Source organism: Eptatretus burgeri, chromosome 5 (assembly GCF_056783735.1).
Source record: "Eptatretus burgeri isolate ZD-2024b chromosome 5, Ebu_testis_v1, whole genome shotgun sequence".
In the NCBI taxonomy this organism is placed as follows: Eukaryota; Metazoa; Chordata; class Myxini; order Myxiniformes; family Myxinidae; genus Eptatretus; species Eptatretus burgeri.
The window spans coordinates 122,343,641-122,362,215 of record NC_140965.1 but is presented as its reverse complement, the minus strand read 5'-3'; the positions used below and the strand labels follow the sequence as shown (position 1 = coordinate 122,362,215).

At 43.0% G+C, this 18,575-nt stretch overlaps 1 protein-coding gene across 1 annotated transcript in view; it reads left to right on the top strand.

Moving 5' to 3' along the window:
• Positions 1–18,575, top strand: part of LOC147027264 (ankyrin-3-like) — a 493,469-nt gene that overhangs the window by 423,255 nt on the left and 51,639 nt on the right. The window contains exons 48-51 of the mRNA XM_085883609.1: positions 9,536–9,619; positions 12,004–12,162; positions 13,176–13,295; positions 16,382–16,562. Of these exons, the coding sequence (XP_085739735.1) occupies positions 9,536–9,619; positions 12,004–12,162; positions 13,176–13,295; positions 16,382–16,426 (408 nt within the window). The 3' untranslated portion in view covers positions 16,427–16,562. The remainder of the gene's footprint in view (positions 1–9,535; positions 9,620–12,003; positions 12,163–13,175; positions 13,296–16,381; positions 16,563–18,575) is intronic.

Below are 18,575 nucleotides of genomic sequence, written 5' to 3'. Positions count from 1 at the left end.
TGATAAATGCAGTTGTGCAGGAGTGTGGAACTGCAGTTCCAACGACGAGAGCAGAAAATGAACACCAGCGTGCTAGTGACTGTCTATCAGAGCGCCTTGAAAAATCTCTGAAGGTGCCTTTAAATCAGGCAGTAATAGCTGAGAGTAATGTCCGGGCCACAGATGGGACATTATCCCAAAAGTCGGAATGTAATGATAATGTGGAGGTAACTGAGCCATCGCAATAATATCCCCCCCACCCCCACCCCACCCCCCCCCCAACTTCTTGTTTGTTTCCTTCCTTTCCGAAATAAATATATATATATATGCACCCTAATGTAGTTATTGAAGAGTGCTTTCGTTATCCACACAGAAAACTTTATCATTTTTATAAAGCCTGAGAATTTTGACCTGACATCAGGTAAGGTCAGGTCAGGAATGGGAGCGTGCACCAGAGCAGAGCAGCGCTTCGCTGTGTCCACTTCCGCCGGTACTCCAGAGGCCTCCGTCTGGCCATCCCCCAGGCAGATGCCTGGCCCATCCCCATCTCCTTGAGATGCCGATCAACCTGCTGCAACCAGGAGGCACGTGGTCGGCCCATTGGCCTCCTCCACTCGAGAGGCTCCTTTACTGAGAGAATCTGGTGAGCAGGATCAGCATCAGAAAAACTATCCACATGTCTATACAGCTGCAGATGATGCTCACGGACTATGCAGGTAACAAATCTCATTTTAGTCTCTCAGCGACCGCTCGTTCAACACACTGTCCGACCAGCAAAGACCAAGGATTCTCCGAAGAGACCTTGTACCAAAGGAATTAAGTCGCTATCTCAGATCCCTGGTCAGAGTCCAAGTTTCACGTCCATAGAGCAAGACTGGAAGCACCAAGGACCTGAAGACTCGGACTTTCGTCCTCCTGCACAGGTACCGGCAGCGCCACACCCCATGATCCAATCAATCCATGACTCCCCAGGCCCGAACCCAGATGTCGATTGACCTCTGGCTCACAGCCAGCAGACATGACTGTCACTGCCAAGGTAAGTGAATCTCTCCATGACCTCAACATCCTCACCACAAACAGGTACAGACAAGATAGCAGCATCCAAGATGTCATTGAAAGCCTGGATCTTAGTTTTTACCCAGGAAACCCGTAATCCCAGTGGCTGCGACTCCTCATTCTGGGAGTGCCCTATGACAACTGGGAATGTCCTACGACAACATCCCAGTACCACAAACTCAGGAAATTTGTTATGAATGTCTGGTTGGAGTGTTCTCAGCTTCAAGCTGAATCCTTCGACAAAGAATGAAAAGTCCACTCTCGTAACTTTTAATGTGAATGGTGGAAGTGGTAGCCACATCTACTAAGTTCAAGTGAAAAAATTGTTCCAGTGTAAAAACATGATTTGTTTTTATTTTTATTCTTCTTCATCTGCTGTAGTTATTTTTCTGTTAAAACCAATTACATCTCCAAGAAGAAGCCAGGTAAAATTTATGTTTGGAGCTGCAAGTCTTTTAGTGTTCTTAGCCCTGTGCTTTTTCTGGTTTTCATCAATGATCTCTCAGATTCCCTGGAAAATCATCCTTATCTCTCAGCTGCTGATGCCACCCTCTGCTGTACCATCTGTCATCCCTCTGATTGGCAGGCAGCAGCCTCTAGACTCTCTGCAGACCTGGATAAAATCACAAGCTGGTCCAACAGTTGGAACATGTCTTTTAAACACTGACAAATCTCACACTCTCACGATGTCTCTCCAAAAGGACCATCTGGAACGCCCCTCCCCCTCATCCCCATATACTTTCTCAATGTTCCCCTTTAAGAAGTCCTTTCATTCCAGCTTTGGGGTCTCACTATTTGCCATGATCTTTCCTGGGAAAGCCACATCTCCAAGCTGGCCTCCAAATCCAAAAGCCGATTGGGCATCCAACGTTGCGCAAAGTCCTTCTTTGGCACAACTGAGCTTCTCGCTACTTGCAAAGCTTTCATCTGCAGCCTGATGGAGTACTGTGCTGCCTTCTGGGGTTGTGCTCCTGCCTCACACCGAGCTCGACTTTACGCTGTGGAAACCAAGGCATATAGGATCATTGGTATCTCTCGCGATGAAGCCGAGTCTTTGGGCCTCTCTCTTCTTCTCTCACCAGAGGCAGGTCGGTGGTCTTTCCGTCTTATACCGTCTACTCTCTGAGCTTGCCCCCCCCTGCTCTCTTTGTGATTTGTCCCCCTCATATTTCCGCTGGGTGCTGAAGGTCCACCAAAAACCCCCTCTGGTGAAACTACCCAAATGACGAATCACTGCCCCACCTTCACTCTTTCATTTCTCTTTTTCCCACCTCTGGAACAAACTCCCACACTCTGTTCAATCCCACTCCTCCCTCCAGGTCTTCAAAGCAGCTGTTCATCACCATCTCTTATCTTCCCCCATCCAAAATCTTGATCTTTTCCACCTCTGTTAATCCACCCCAAACCCACCTCCTTCAAATTCCCTGTTTTCCTTCCTGAAAGTCCCTGTAGCACCATCTTGTTTACTCCGTGTTCCCTGCCCCATCCGTCTCCCTTCCACAGATATCCTATTGTCTTTGTTCTCCACTGTTTTGTGTTTCTCTCTCCCGCCCCTCTTGTATCCTGCCTTGTTATGTGTTTATGTGTATTAGCTTTTACATGAGCCTCGACTTGTTATACAAAAAACCCCCAACAAACAGGCTTAGTAAGTGAATCATGTCATTTTTCAGTGTGTGATAAAAGGTCGGTTTAGTTTTCTTGAACTAGTACATACATTGACCTGAAAGAGTATTCACCCACCACCCCCCCTCTAAAGTTTTCACATTTTGATGCCCCCCGAGCTGAATTCATGATGCTTTCAACTCAAACTTAATATATTGTCTTCACAAACTACTCCCAAGTGATAAAGATTTAAAAAATTCAAATAAAATGTGAATCACCAAGATTAACAGAGAAAATCAGATAATTTTGTGGTCGCTCGACTACCCTCATTCTCAGTTTTTCCGTCTGTCTATGTTTGTTTGTTTGTAATGGACAGCTCTGGAGGCCAGAGGAGTCAACCAATTTTGATGAAACTTGACAGGGAGGTTCATACCAGGATCTAGTTGTATGCTTTTGAGCACCGTTGCTATGGACGCCACCGTTGCCTCGCAACGGGACTTTGAAATTTTTTTTAAAATCCTAAAAAAATTGATTTTTTTTCAAAAATCAAAAATCGGCTTCGGCGCTTTTCTGCGCACTATAATCAACCTTTGTCAAAAAATTTCAGCCCGATCCGTCAAAAACTGTATGACGAGTTGGCAATTATGTAGCGACCACCCATGTCGCCTACCGGCTTGTTCTCATTTATATACGTATTCAAACCCTTTGTCTAATTAACCACAAATCACTTCAGGAGTATATTATTTGTTTGATAGATTACAAAATACGTGTAATAGGTTTCACCTGTATGTAATCAGGGGTTTAACTTAAAAATTCATCTCCTCACTTATCTACGGAGTTTGAAGGTGAAACTCAATGTTATAAGATTATTTCAATGTCATTCATTATCCATTTGAGTACAGTGAAATCAATCATTAAGAAGTGGAAGACGTATAATACCATCCAGATTCCAGCCAGATCAGGTCGCCCATCCAAACTCTGCCTCCGAGCAAGCAGGAAACTCGTTCGGGATGTTACTGTAAATCCTACAATGACTTTGAAAGATCTGCCAGGGTCGATGTCTGAGATGGGGGTCAGTGTTAAACAATATCGTGTTGTCTTCACAAAGCTGGCCTCAACGTCCAGGTGACGAGAAATAACCATTACTGAAAAAACATCTAAAAGCTGAGCTTTAGTTTGTGAAAAAGCATCTTCATGATACTACAGACACATGGACAAAAAGTCTGAACTCTGAACTTTTCAGAAATCAAACTGTTTGAAATGAAATGTTGAGAAGCACTTATCTCTCACTTCCCCTCCCTAACTGAGGCCCAATGTTTGGAGCTGCATGTACCAATCACCCTTCCCATGCTAACCTGTGCTCTTGCTGAGATGGATTCTGGGAGGCTCTGGGCATTAATGGCTTACCTGCTGATTTTTTTTTCAGACATTTTGAGACTTTTTGGGCTGAGACTTGTTGAATGTTTTGTGATATGTGATAACATTTTTATTCAGAGCCCAGATTGATGGTAAGTGTGTTAAATAAATGTTTGGAATGTTTTTCCTTAATCTGGAAAAAGCTTTTGACAGCATTCATCAAAAGTTCATGTGTCACATGTTGGAAACATGTGACCTGGAGTAAATGTTACAGCTTATATTGCTTTCTTTACACATAATTATTTTAATCAAATATTAATTTTAATCAAAAATCAAAATTAATAATGAGCTTTGTTCCCCCATAGAAGTTCAGAGAGGGGTATGGTATGGTTATCCTGTCTACAGGTTGTTATTTGCTGTTACTTTCGAGCCTCCTTAATGCACTTTGAAAAAGTATTTCTGGATTTTTTTTTTTTTCTCCCAGTGGTCATCCCTTGATCCTATCTGCCTATGCACATGATGTCTGCATTTTCATCAAAGTTATAAGCACAATATTGATGCTCTCGCTGAGTGTTTGAAGAAATTTTACCTGGCTTCTTCTTTGAGATGTAATTGGATTGGAGTAAGAGTAAGACGTTATGAGTGCCCTTTCTCAATGGTAGACAACCTGAGTCATTGCAACCAATGCTTCTGCCTGCGGAATTGGAGTAGGGAAATAAGGGAAGTAAATATTTGGCCTATCTTTAGGATCCCCACAGTATGTCCAAATAATTGGGAGGAGACATTTGAACAGGTAGAAAAAATATGGAATCAAAGGAAATGGGTTTTACACCACCTTTCCTCTGAAGACTGTGTGCTAGTCGTTAATAATTTGGTTACTACCCCTTCTGGCAAAGATTTATCTGACTGCAGCCACTGGAGGTGTTGTTTAAGGTAATTCAGGGTAGACTGGTCAATTGTTTTTTGGTGGAAGGTCATCACTGGCTATAACCCAATGTCAGGTGTCGCCCCTTGGCCGAAAGTGGCCAGAGCCTCGTTGATGTGAAATGCCACGTAATTTAATGTCTATTCTATGCAGAGCATCTGCCAGGCTGGATTTTGGTCTGCCTCATCCTGCGACGAGTGGGTTGGCTTGGATTTGGTCTTGAACTGCTTCCAATTCATATTCAACTTGTGGATATATTGTTATGAATCTGAAAGCTTACTGCACACAACAGCCAGGTCCTATAGATCAGTTATATCGGTAAGTATGTGTTTCTAGTTAGGGTCCCGTCCCTTGTGTCTAATGGGAATTAAGTGTACGTGTGCTGTGGATTATTTTATAGATAGGATTTTTACATCATCTAAAACAACAACACTCTGCTCTCAGCATTGTTCGCGCGCTCGCCGGCATGTGGGCATGTTTGGAATTCCATACCTCAGGTGATGTGCGTTTTGGTGTGGATTTCGCACCGTATATGGTCACAAAGCGTTTCGCTTCAGCTGCGCACCAAATAAGGGTATGGGTCGTTTTCCGCCCAATGGGCGACGATCAGACCAGAGTTGGGGCGGTCCTTGGCAAGAAGGCGGAGCCACGACATGCCGTGCACCCAATGGGAGCAGGCCATGGGAGTGGATGGGCCCCAAAAGAAAAGCGACAAAGAAGAAGCAACGAATGATTGCATCCCGTCGGCTCAAAGTGCTTCGGTCTGGTCTGTCCAGGCTGCTCTAGTGCCCGTCCAGTCTGCTTGAGTGTGCGTCCAGTCTGCTCGAGTGCGAGTCGAGTCTGCTCGAGTGTGAGTCGAGTCTGCTTGAGTGCGCGTCTCTGTCCGGGTCTGGGGCTGACTGCATTGCGCGGATCCAAGGCGTCTCGTCTGGCGCATTGCTGCGAGCGGTCGACCATCTTGGCTCGGGAGATCATCTTGTGTCGCCTGCCTGCGAGCCAGAGGAGCGTGCCAACGCCTGACGCTACCCTCCGTACCTGGTGCTTGGAGCAACCTCGTGTTGCGGGTTCGAGTCCCGTTACCCCAAGATCGTCGAGAACCACACAAGGTGGACAGGTCCAAGCTAGCTTCTCTTCCCTCAGCCCGTCTTCCCTCCGAGCTGACGAGGTCCATCTCTTTCTGGGCGTGTGTGTGTGTGTGTGTGTGTGTGTGTGTGTGTTTGAGTGTGTGTGCGTGCGCGTCTGTGTGCGTGTGTGCGTGCGTGCGTGTGCGTGCGTGTGTGCATGCGTGTGCGTGCGTGCGCGTGTGTGTGTGTGTGTGTGTGTGTGTGTGTGTGTGTGTGTGTGTGTGTGTGTGTGTGTGTGTCTCCTTGGGCCCCATCTATAAGTAACAACTGTGTAAGTGCTTTCTTTGCTCATTGTACATTGCATTTCTTATATTCGTGATAACGCTGCTCTTTGTGTGCTTCCCCTTCCCGATTATTGTAAAATATATACCCCTATTGTTGAATGTACCAGCTCGTTTCTGTGCTTCTTTCATTGCCTTAGCACGGTGTGTGTTGGGAAATTGGGAGACGGTAAATTGTGTATTTGTAACGACCGGTCTTGGTAACCATCTGCTCAGGATACGCACGGTTCGAGCACGGTAACGGCTCATCCCGCTCGAGCTCCGTCGAGGGTGTGAATTCCCCGGTTGCTTTGCCGCGTGGGTTTTAAGGTATATTGAAGTTTGGCAATTAACCCTATCCCACGCAGTCAAATTATTGGCGATTCACGGTCCTGTAAGGTACCCGTGCCTTTCGGAGTTCTCCGAGAAGCACGATCTAGATTCCGGGTGTTCAGTGGAGCCGACTCTACTGCTCCACCTCGCGGTCGTGCTCGCCACCGAGACCCGGCCCCACAACAATATCACCTCTCCCCACCTTTTACCAGACCTTTTGAATGCTTGGCAGAGTTTCTCGGTGAGCCGGCAGGCATATTCCTACATTTTAAAAATGTTAGCACACAAGACTTTATTTTTCAACCTTCTTTTTTCCTGATATTCCAAGAAGTCAGGATTTTTTCCAACATTTCATAACTCAAGGCTTTTCAAAGGTGTCACACACATCTTTGGCATGACTCAGGATGTGATTGGAAATGTATCAGTGAACTGGCATCTCTAGCAGGAGTTTTGTCCAAAAGAGTAATTGGAAGAGTTTTTAAGGAGATGATCCAAACAAGTCATCAACAAGGTCTACTTTGGACACGGGGTATGGAAGTGGTGTCCCATGAGCTAGTAATACCAAGATTAACTGTATAATTTATTCCAAACAACTTGGTCCCCGTTGGGATGGGGTCAAATCTTTTCAGATCATGAGTAGCAAAAGCATTTGCAGGTTGTGTATTAAATTACTCCTTGGGGATTCGCTATTGAATGAACATGCTCCAAAGAAATGATTAGTTCGTTCTTCTCAACCTCACAAACATCTCCAACACACCATGTATCAATGGGATTACCCAGTTGAAAGGACGACTACCTGCGGCATCACTCCTTCCCCCCATCCCCTTCACAACCTATTGGGAATCGATGTATGGTTTGCTTATATTTAAAAGAAAAGGTGATATCCAGTGATGGTTGGTCCACTCTATTGTTCCTTCGAACACATTTATTCGGTTTTTTTTCTCTAATATCTGGTTGTCGCTCTTTTTGTGCAGTTAATGAACATCTATTTCATGCCTTCATTACCTGTGAAAAGTTGTTTCCATTGTTTCATTGGTTAAACTATATGCCACATCGAATGCATGTCACATTTACATTGCTCTGACAGATACGTCTTAAGACGTATCCTGGGTTACTCTCTGGCATCTGAAGCCGCCATGTTTTTTGGCCTGCTCAAACGTGCCTTACCTTGGAACATGCTGCAACGATTTCTTAACAATAAAGTTTGTTTCTTTTCACTTTCCTCACTCATATTGTCGAATGCCTGTTCATCATAGCTCCGACTCACTCGGTACATTGCAATGCTTATAAACGTCTTGAAACGCCAGCGTTTGTGGCTTTATTTCATTTCTGCACATGTGATCACCACAAAAACCTCTTGAACTAAACCGAATTACAAAACTTCAGCTGCAGAATTGAACTTAGCAACAGTTCCGACTCCTAAACAAGTGTTCATGTGTCCGACTCGGACATATTTGATATTTTGGGCGTCTCCGGAGGTCTATGTTTAATATGATGGATCGGTGATTGCTATCGCTTGCCAAGCCATCCGTTCCTTATCAACCATATCATTGGAGTGCTTGCTCGAGTGCTTAAGCCACTTTCTGAGCACCCTACAGTCTATAGCGGGTACCGTTCGTGTCCCAATCCGGATGACCAAGATCTCAAAAACGAAGTGAAGATCCTGGAAGCTGAAGAGTGCCAAAATTGTACTAGTGATAGTTGGAGCAACAGGAATGACAAAATAACCTTTTGGAGATCTTTAAAACCATCCTTGGGAATATTACTACAAATCAATTACAATGGTAAGCTGTCCGGGGCTCAGTGACGATCTTCAAAAGAGCCCTGGGAATAAAACTGAAAACAAAAAACTTCACAACTTGGTCCATGAATCGTGATCCCTTACTGAAACGGAGGTGGATACTCTGTGACCTAGGAGGACTCTGTTCCACCTTCTGAAACCCACTTATGGAGATAACAAATCACACACACACACACACACACACACACACACACACACACACACACACACACACACACACACACGCACACACTTATCACTCTATATGATTGAGCTTCAGTGTGTTGGTCCAGTCCTTAACATTTTTACCGTTTGAGCTTTTGTCATCAAATTTTCAACTAACCTTCATTAGGAGAATTTTGAGAACACTAATTCATAAAATGTACATTTTGTTTTGGTTCTTTACGTTAAGTTGAGTTGAGTACAAGGCGGACGTGGTGGGCTCTACATTTTGAGATACTTTCTAGTTATTACTTTTATTATTGGAAGTGGCCTTGGAAAAATGCCACAATAACATGGAATGATGCTCAAAGCTGCTACCTATACACATTAACACGGTGTTTTTTGAAGGCGGAAGAAGGCAGGAAACATGGGAATTCCTCAAAATGTTTTGCAGTCAAGTCTAAATCAACATGTACTAAGCAAGTGTGGAAATAACCCGAACAGCTCTTACTCGTGAAGATACAATTGATGCCTCTGAAGCGCCACTCGTAATACCCTCTCTCACCATTCACGGTGCACATTTACATCGAGAACTTGCGTCAGCGCCACCTTCAGATCCCTGGGGGGTGGGAATGGGTGGGAGCAAACAAAGTATGTGCAACTTGTCTTACCCCTTGTCCCACTGGCAAGTTTGGATGACATTGGATGAGTAATGACCGAATGCATCATCCACAGTCAATACAAACAGACATAGACAGACACCAAATTGCATATTTTATGACAATGGCTTTTTGTTTTTTTGATTTGCTTTTTAAATAAAAGATGAAAGTCAGTTTCTTTCCTTTCCTTGTTTCTTTTCTGGATTTTTTTTCCTTTCTTTGTTTGTTTAAATCTCTCTCCCTCTCCCTCTCTCTCCCTCCCACATACCCTCTTCTCTTTTATTCTGTCTGTTCCACAGGGTGATGGTCTCCACCCAATACCTCGGGAAGCTGTGTCAGAGGAGCAGTATACAGACGATGAGGGAAACATCGTCACACGCAAAGTACCACCCACACTCTTTTAAAACTTACTCTCTCCATTTTCCCTCTCACTGATAACTGATCTGCAGCCTATCTTCTTCCTTCAACTTGCATTACCTCTCATATAATTATTGTGTGGACTTATTCGTGAATGATCTTTCTTTCCACCACCCCCTCCACCTTTATGATTTCTAACATATTTCCTGTTACTCCCAGTACCAAATTCCTCACAAATTGTCTCCACCAGTTCAATAATTTCTGATTTTCCAAGTGCCTTGCTTTTTATTGTTCAGTTTTTCTCACCATTTATTATTCCACAATGATCTTGCATATACAGGAAGCTGCATGCAGGAATGTCTCGTGGCACAAACGTGCACTGCGGTGAATAGTTTGCGATGACTAATTGGAATGAATGGTGGAAGCAGTAAAACAGGCATTCGGTGCATTGTGCCAAGACAGCACGTGTAATGTTCGGTGTTTGCTTCCAAAACATCACGACACTCATTTTCACCTGTGTCTGCTCAATGCATACAGATTGGTGGTCTGTCTAATTGAATTACAAAAGACTTTTCGAAATCCCAACTCTCATGCATTGTACTGCTGGAAATTTTAAATGGCAAAGGTCATTCCATTTACCAATGCTTACCGTTATATATCGATTCAGTGCGATTATCATCACGTTTGAAATCACAATTACTCGATCACCAACGCCCCAAATCATCGTTTTCCATCCCTTTTCTACCATTATCGTCATTATTGTTTAACTGGAAAATAAGGAACATTTGCATAAAAGGCCAAGGTTATTTCAACTGCTTGAGTAATTATAGGTTGAAGCACAAGTAAAAAAATGTTTTTAATTGCAGTGAATAACAAAGAATCCCCACAAAAGTCACAATTTGCAATTATTGATGTTGATTATTATTGGTTGCACGTTTTAAAATCACCTACATTTGAGAGTGCAACTGTTGCTAGAATTTTAATACGTGATATGCATTAAGCAAGATTCAAGAAACATACAGTATGTACGCAATGTTTTATTCTTTATGTTAGAAGTCTTCTCTGATTTAACGTCAATTACTAACAGTTATTGAAAATCCACTTAATGGTGTACGACACTGAATGCTACCTCAAATGATCAAAAAAAATGTTAGGCATGTTACGCAATCTTATAATGCCTGACATCTTTGCATTGCCAAAATCTTTGCTGAAAAGGACAAGCTTGAACACCAGATGCAGTTTAGACCGGAGAGTGCTGCGAGGGTCTGGAGTGACACCTCAGGGGTTGTGTATGACTAGCGCATGTCACTGCAACTGTGAAATTTCATCCTTGCAGAATGATCGTGCACCCCACAATGCTTTATGTTGCAGAAGCATGGGTGGTAAAGAGAGAGCAGATTTTTATGCCGATAGCTGCTTGAGTTGAGATGCCATCACAGAATTTCAAAAAAAAGCATTGGAACAAAAGTCAGAGTGGGGGACAAAAATATACCATGTTGTGGTGGAAAAAAAAAAAAACCAGGAAGTACAACTTCACTGCATTGGAAGCATATGGAATGTGCTTCCAAAGACGACCTGGTGAAGACAGCTTGGCAAGAGTTGGTGGTAGGAAACAGACCCCACGGAAAACCGACGAAGTTATGGACGGATTGCCGTAAATAAAGTAGTGAAGCAGGTGGACCTCAGTGATGTTTTTTTCCAGGTGATGATGTCAGATGCCTGCTTGTTGGTCTGGTTACAGATAATGCAACATTGGGAATAAGAGGAGAACAATAACAATGAGTTGTATCTTCATTAGTATGCAGGACAGTTGGGAAATGGCAATGCGATGTGCCCAGTTCTCGAGGGTTCATGCAATGTCATTGCATTGTAGACAGCTTGGTTTTCCATTAAGAATCAAATAAAGCAGAAATCAAAAGAAGAAGCTAACCACATCATTTGCTCGAATTGCATTGTTGGTTGTTGTTTTGAAATACTGTATATATGCAAAATGTACATAAATGGGAATCAAGGTATTTCACTAACAATTCCATCAATGTTCAGGTAGTTAATAAAAGCTATGATCAGGAATTGTTTTGTTAAGGTGAAATATTTTCATTCTTGATGGGCTCTCAGTGTTCCAGTAGCAATACAATTGCAGAAACAGGCCTGAGATTACATTTTATAGTCGTACATGCCATGTGGGTGGATATGTCAGAAACGTGTTCTAATTGTGTTTCATGAGAATAATTTGCACCTGAATAATCAGAACCATTGAAAAATTAATTGAGCAAATTGATTTGCAACAATTGTCAACCCAGAACCTCATTACATTACTTATTGGCAAAGTATGCCGTTGGCATATACACGTCGCCACCTTTTTCCAAAATGTAACCATTGTTGGCATGCATCCTTATGCTTGGCGGGCCAGGTGACCCGCAAACTGGTGGGAACTATGAACCGAGCAGATGGAGTGGAAGGAGAGGAGGTGGTTGCACAGGCCCTGAGGGTGGATTCACATAGTGAGCACCTCTGGCAAGAGAATACCATGATGAGCAACGACAAGAAAAATATTAACAATTGGATACCGGTATCGCAACCGCCGAAAGCTTTGAGTGTTGTGAAAACGTAACAACAGAGGCAATGCGTTTGCAGTGTCCACTTGAGCCTCGTTTTAACGGCGTTGTGCACTTACAGCACTAATACTAACCAGGAAGCTTCAGGCTAATGGGATTTTGCTCCACTTTTATCTTGTTGGTAAGGTGTGGGTGGAGTGAAAAAGAATATTTTCAACATTAAAAGGAAGTGAAAAGACAAACGCCAGTTTTCTCGGCCTGGTTGAATTTTGACTTGTGATTCTGGAGATTCCTTTCCGGCCTCTCGGTTTGCCATGTTTGCGATAATCCGCAAAAGTTTGCACATCCAAATGAGTTGCAAACACAGGCACAGCATCTTGTCATGTTAATCATGCTTATTGGAAAAGAAAATCCTCACAAAATTGTGGTGCTGTTTTGCGATAAGTGGAGCAGATGGAACCAATGAAGTTTAAATATGGACAGAACGAGCTTTATATCACCCAGCTTGCATGCTATCTTTGCTTCAATTTCCCATAATTCTATGGCTGAATCTCCTTTTGCTGGAGATTGCCCCTAACAGAAAGCATGCTCATTGTCAATTCTTTGCTGAAATTGTTCTCTGCATGCTTTGATGATTGTATTGCTGTGGTTACGATTGGCAGTGCTTTTTTATCTGGAATTACACCTTTTTCCTTTGTTTTTTTTTTTTTTTTGTTCTTTTTTTTTTTGGTCTGTCCTTTTCTTGCCATGAATCATCCTTTCAGAATGCGTACTTCACTACCATACCTTGAGAGTCTATAATTCCATGTTTTATATCTGTGCAGTCGGATACTGCAATGCTTTCTTCATGTCTCATGTTTTGAAAGATTTTGCACAACGCCACCAATTGTACAACAATCCCGGACGTCATATTTTCCTTTTCCCACATTCCAACTTAATCGATTGTTTTGACGTAAATTATATATGGAAGAAAATGTTTTGTACAACTCTTAATTTACTCTTGTTTTGTTCGTATTTTGTGTTCAAGGATCTGACAGAAAAGCCAATAAAGCAGAAGCAGGTGACCCATGTGAAAAACCAAGAAATGCATTATGGGGACCACAAAGCAATTGGCAATGAAGATAGGACAAAGAAAGGCATCTCCAAGGTATTGTTTGCATTGCATACACCAAACATCATTGTCATCTATTACTGAAAGCAGAAATATCCACGTTGTCAGTTATCTCCATGTGCTGGGTTCAGAAGGTGGAATGGAGCCCTTCCGATTCTCGAAGTTTGTGTGTGTGCGTGCGTGCGTGCGTGCGTGTGTGTGTGTGTGTGTGTGTGTGTGTGTGTAAATATGCCTGTTTAAAAGCTCGTGTTTCCGGGATTGAGGGGGAAGAAGCGGGACCTCGAGCTTTAATGTGGTGGTTCCTGCTGTCATAGAATAATAAAAATGTTACCATTGGAAAGGTCATAACCAATTTACTCTAAACAGAATTAATGTCCGTTTCATCATAAAGGTGTCTGTTTTAAAAGCCACTCTCTCCGAGATGGAGGAATAAGATTCGGGAATGGCATCTTAATGTGGCGGTTACTATGGTAACATTTATTATTCTATGACAGCAGGAACCCTTTTTCAGGACATTGGAAGAGCACACAAAATGATATACAGTGAGATTTATCGAAGTAATAGAAAAATATATAAGCATACATGGAATGAGCACACAAACAATAATCGCAGTCGCAACAACAACAGTTAAAGGTTTTACCTCATTTTAGGGTTAGTTTTTTACCGTCAGTTTTTTTTTGGTTGAACGACTTTGACGAGTTAAATCAAAAAGGTCGGCACGCCTATTCTTAGTAATTGCAGACACAACACTGGCTTTATGCCTAATACGAAACTGATGAGATCCATTTGACTGCTGAATCATTGATGTTTCCTTCACCTGTTTCTTCTTGTTTGTTTTCGGTTTTATTTAAGGAATATTTCATATTGGTTGGAGTTTAAACAATTTGATAATGTAGATTCAACTTTGTGCAGGGAGGATTTTAAGCATTGAGTGTGATGCTGCCTGTAGGGGACTGGGGTGTTTGATATTGTCCAAAAGGTTTCCAGTTTCCAGATGTCACAGATTTTCTTGTCCCTTCTTCCCCGAGTGACCCACTCCTAAAGATGAGTCACCTGTTCTGGATTTGTCTATATTGCCAATGATTGTTGTGTCCTTTTGTTTGGTAGGGTTTGCTGTTTATATTGTGTGCTCAAATCTGGCTGAAGGGAACCTCAGATTATTCCATAAAGCCCACAACAATTGTGTCTATTCTCACAAGAGACAGAAAAACAACATCTCACTAACTTCAAGGCTGAACATTCAAACTTGTCTCCTTCATGAAGGACCTGATGGCACCTTGTCAATTCCATCTCTGATACATGCTCGCCCTCCATCCCTTCCCTCAGTTCAAATTGCACCACAGCCGAACGCTCGTGAGAAGACCAAATGCCTCAATTTTCTATTTGCTTTCAAATCTCATGTATGAAACCCTCCACACCCTATACCAACTCTACACTCCTTTACCCAACTGCTCCCGGACACTGTATTACCTGAGAAGGTGAAGTTTGTGTCAACTCTCGACTCAGATTCTGGAACATGCAAAATATTTACTTTGAAAATCTATAGTTGTATCAACTTACAAGGCCTTCATCAGCAGTTCATTTGAGTACTGCTCCCTCCTTGGGTTGACACCCCTGCCTCACAACTAGCACATCTTGATATTGTGGAAACCAAGGTCATCAAAATCATCATAATCCCATGTGATGATGCTGAGCCTCTCTTTTTTTATTTGTAGACATAGTTGAGGCTTGGGGAAGAGATAGTATTCATACTCTGAACGGATCAGGACACAACAGGACAAAAGGAACAATTGAGATGGGAGAGAGGGTATTGGGGGGCACCATCTGCAGAATTGAAGGCCAAGATAAAGACAGACTCGGACAAACAATAGGTGTGGGGGAAAAAATGAGGGGCAGGAGAGGATGCATGGAGTGGACAAGGATCTCTCAGGAGGAAAAACTGCAAATTGGGGAGGATGATTATATTGGAGGGGGGTAAAGTGGGGGGGGGGAGTGGGGAGGTGGTTAATGAGGGTAGAAAAGATCATGGTTTTGAATTGGGGGATGATCTGAGATGGTGGTGAACAGTTGTCTTGAAGTCCTGCAGGGAGGAATGAGATTGAAGAGGATGTGGAAGTTGGTTCCACAGGCAGGAAAAAATACAGGAACAAATGAGTGGAGGTGAGCAGCGATCCTGGATTTCGGTAGTTTCATCAGAAGGGGGTTGATGGTGGACCATACGAGCCCTGCAGAAACTTGGGGGAGAGGGGATGAGGACAAAGCAGAAAAAGAGCAAAGGGTGCAAAACCAGAAAAGAGGCAGTCGAAGAGACCACTGACCTGTCTGCGATGGCAAAGTGATAAGCCCATAGACTCAGCTTCATCGCAAGAGTTTCCAATAATCTGATCAAAATGTGAGGCATAGGAGCCAGCCCAGAGGGGAGAGCAGTACTCCATCAAACTGTGGATGAAGGCCTTGAGGTCGATAGGAGATCAGGTGTGCCAGCATAGGAGTTTGTACGACGGAGGATACCCAGTTAGCCGCTGGTTTTGGAAGCCAACTTTGAACTGTGGTTTTCCTAAGAAAGATCATGGCTGAGAGTGAAACCCAGGAGTGTGAATGACTAAACCTCCTAAAGAGGATTGTTAAGGAAGTACATGGGGTGGGGGTGAGGGTGGGGGTGCCAGTTGGTCCGTTCAGAGAGATACTGAGAAGGTGAGATTTGTCAGGATTGAAAGCCATATTCCAAATGTTTGACATACTTGTGATTTTTTTGTCAAGGTCAGAAGAGAAGGAAGAGGCTGCAGCCTGTCTGTCTGAAGGATGAAAAATGTCATGGCAGAGGGTAGAGTCATCAACAAATCGATGAAGATAATTTTCCACAGACCCAGAGAGATCATTTTTGAAGATCAGGAATGGGACTGGGCCCAGAACACTGCCTTGGGGCACTGCAGCCTTGACAGGAAGAGGTGATGAAAGGATTCTGTTGAGAGCCACATATTGGCTATGAGAGTGAAGGAACAGATAGGTTTCACATTGCAGACAGGTAGGTTGCCTCTGTCTTCCACCACCACATCCTTTCTAGACTTTTAATCTCTGCCCTTTCTGTACTCTGTCTCCCACTCTTCACCCCTCCCTCCAAGTTTCTGCAGGATCTGCATATTCTGCCAGGAACCCACTTCTGTTGAAACTCCCAAAATCCAGGGTCAATACTCACCTCCTGTCATTTTTCCTCTTCTCTCACCTGTGGAGCCAACTTCTTCCATCTGTTCAATCCCATTCTTCCCTCCAGGACATCAAAGCAGCTGTTCCCCACCACCTCAGGTCATGCCCCATCTATATTTTGTATCCTGCTCCCCTCTCCCCAAAATTATCCTTGATCTCATTCTTCCTCATGCTCATTCTTCCTCCAAGTGTCCCTTTATTGTGTCCTTCATCATTCTACCCTGGTGTTTGTGAGTTCCACTCCTTTCCACTATATTTGTCTCGATCTCTGGTACATTATTTATTCAAGCTCTTCCATGAGCCTCAACTTTGTATGCAAAAAGTATGTATGGCTTACAGTCACATTATGACAGATGGGGGTTGGTAGATGTGCAGGCAGAAGTGAAGGAGGTCTGTAATGTTTACTCGGAGCATTTACAAGATATGTATCCAGTAATGGGTTACTCAACTGGATGCAGAAGGCTGTGACGTTATGTTTTCTGGCATTCTTCCTTTAGTAGGAAGGGGAATAGAATCAGTTGGGAGAACAATTGACATTAACCTGTGGTTGAGATGGTGTTTGCTTACATCAATATTTCACATTCAAAATGCACTGGGGAAGCATTTATGGGGCAAACGGAGTGTTTTTAGAAAAATGGATCAAGTATAAATAGTGTTAGTGATGGGATTTTTGAAGTGGAATTTGAAGGATTAAAGGCTGTCTGGGCTACGGGATATGATAGAGGCTACGGACGGAGGTATCACACATTATTACAAAATGTTAAGAGCACACAAGAAAGAAAAATGAGAGAAATAGATTAGTTGAAATACTCGATACCAATGCCAGGATGATAAATTATATGATGGAGCTTAAAACTGTAGTCGGTTGTAAGGATTGTGATGGAGAAGCAGAAAGTGAAATCTGGTTTTAAGATGAGAGCACTGACGGATCAGCATGAAGGTGGAAATAGTGGTGGCTTTCACCACTGTACCAACCCCTCCCAGCCCCCTTCCCCAGTGTTCTTTTCCTTGTCCATTGTATTGAAGTCGTTGGAAATATATTTTGAGCCTTTCAAAGACTAATGCTGTGTTTGCACTCAAAAGTCAAGGGTCATAACCTTTTGATCAGTAGTACTCAGCATTGAGCAGCCAGAAATTCACCTTTCACCAGAGTGTGTTATACTGTACATGATTACATATTGCTGTTTGAATGCATCACAAAGCAAAAGATCATTTGTTACACCCACAAAATGGCACATTTGCCTTCCCTTTTTACTTCCAAAAGCCAATTCTTTTTGTTCAAATTTTCTTAAGCAGCTACACAGAATTTGTATTGTGGTTTATTTGCATAAGCAGGAAGTCAATGAAGGATTTACATAAGCATCTTCGCAGAATTTGTAAGCCTGACCTGGCAGACATTTTCTCGACAAGCATTTTAGTTCAGCTATCCCTCCCTCCAGGTTTAACATGTTAAAGATGTGATTTGAGGGAAGTTGGTGGGTTTGAACACTACCCCTGGCCATTATCTGAATCATGTGAGAAATGGGCTACAAGCATACGTCTTTCTCTGAAAAGAGGATGAGGAAGACAGAAGAGAACCTAAAACCTGCCATCCATGGGCCATAACGGCCAAAACTAACATTCAACCTGCTCAAAGATACTGGACAAGTACCAGTCCTTCAAGTTGGTGATCTTCATCATAGATACTCAGAGTACCAGGACTTTGAGTTGGTGATCTTCACCAGTTGCCACTCTCAGTCAGGCCATGATTCAAAATGTGCCTCTGCCCACGATGATGGATGCTGATTAAATCGATCGGAGACCAAACGACCTCGAAGATGTACTGGCTGTGATTGATCTGCCCATGAAGCTGAATATAGTCCACCCAGTACACACAAGTCAGTACAAATAATATTTCAGGTGGTAGTACTGACAAAGATGCAATAATTTTTTCACATAGAAGAACCAAATTTAAAAGATCACTCCAACACCAAGTCTTTGCCATCTCGGCCATCAATATAAGTTTAAACCTCCTTAAAATTTGAGCTTGTTCCGAAGATAAAGAACTGTATTAAGGACAAAGTAGTGAACTTCATCTATCTCATTCAACAAAAGACCTTGTCAACTTGGGGA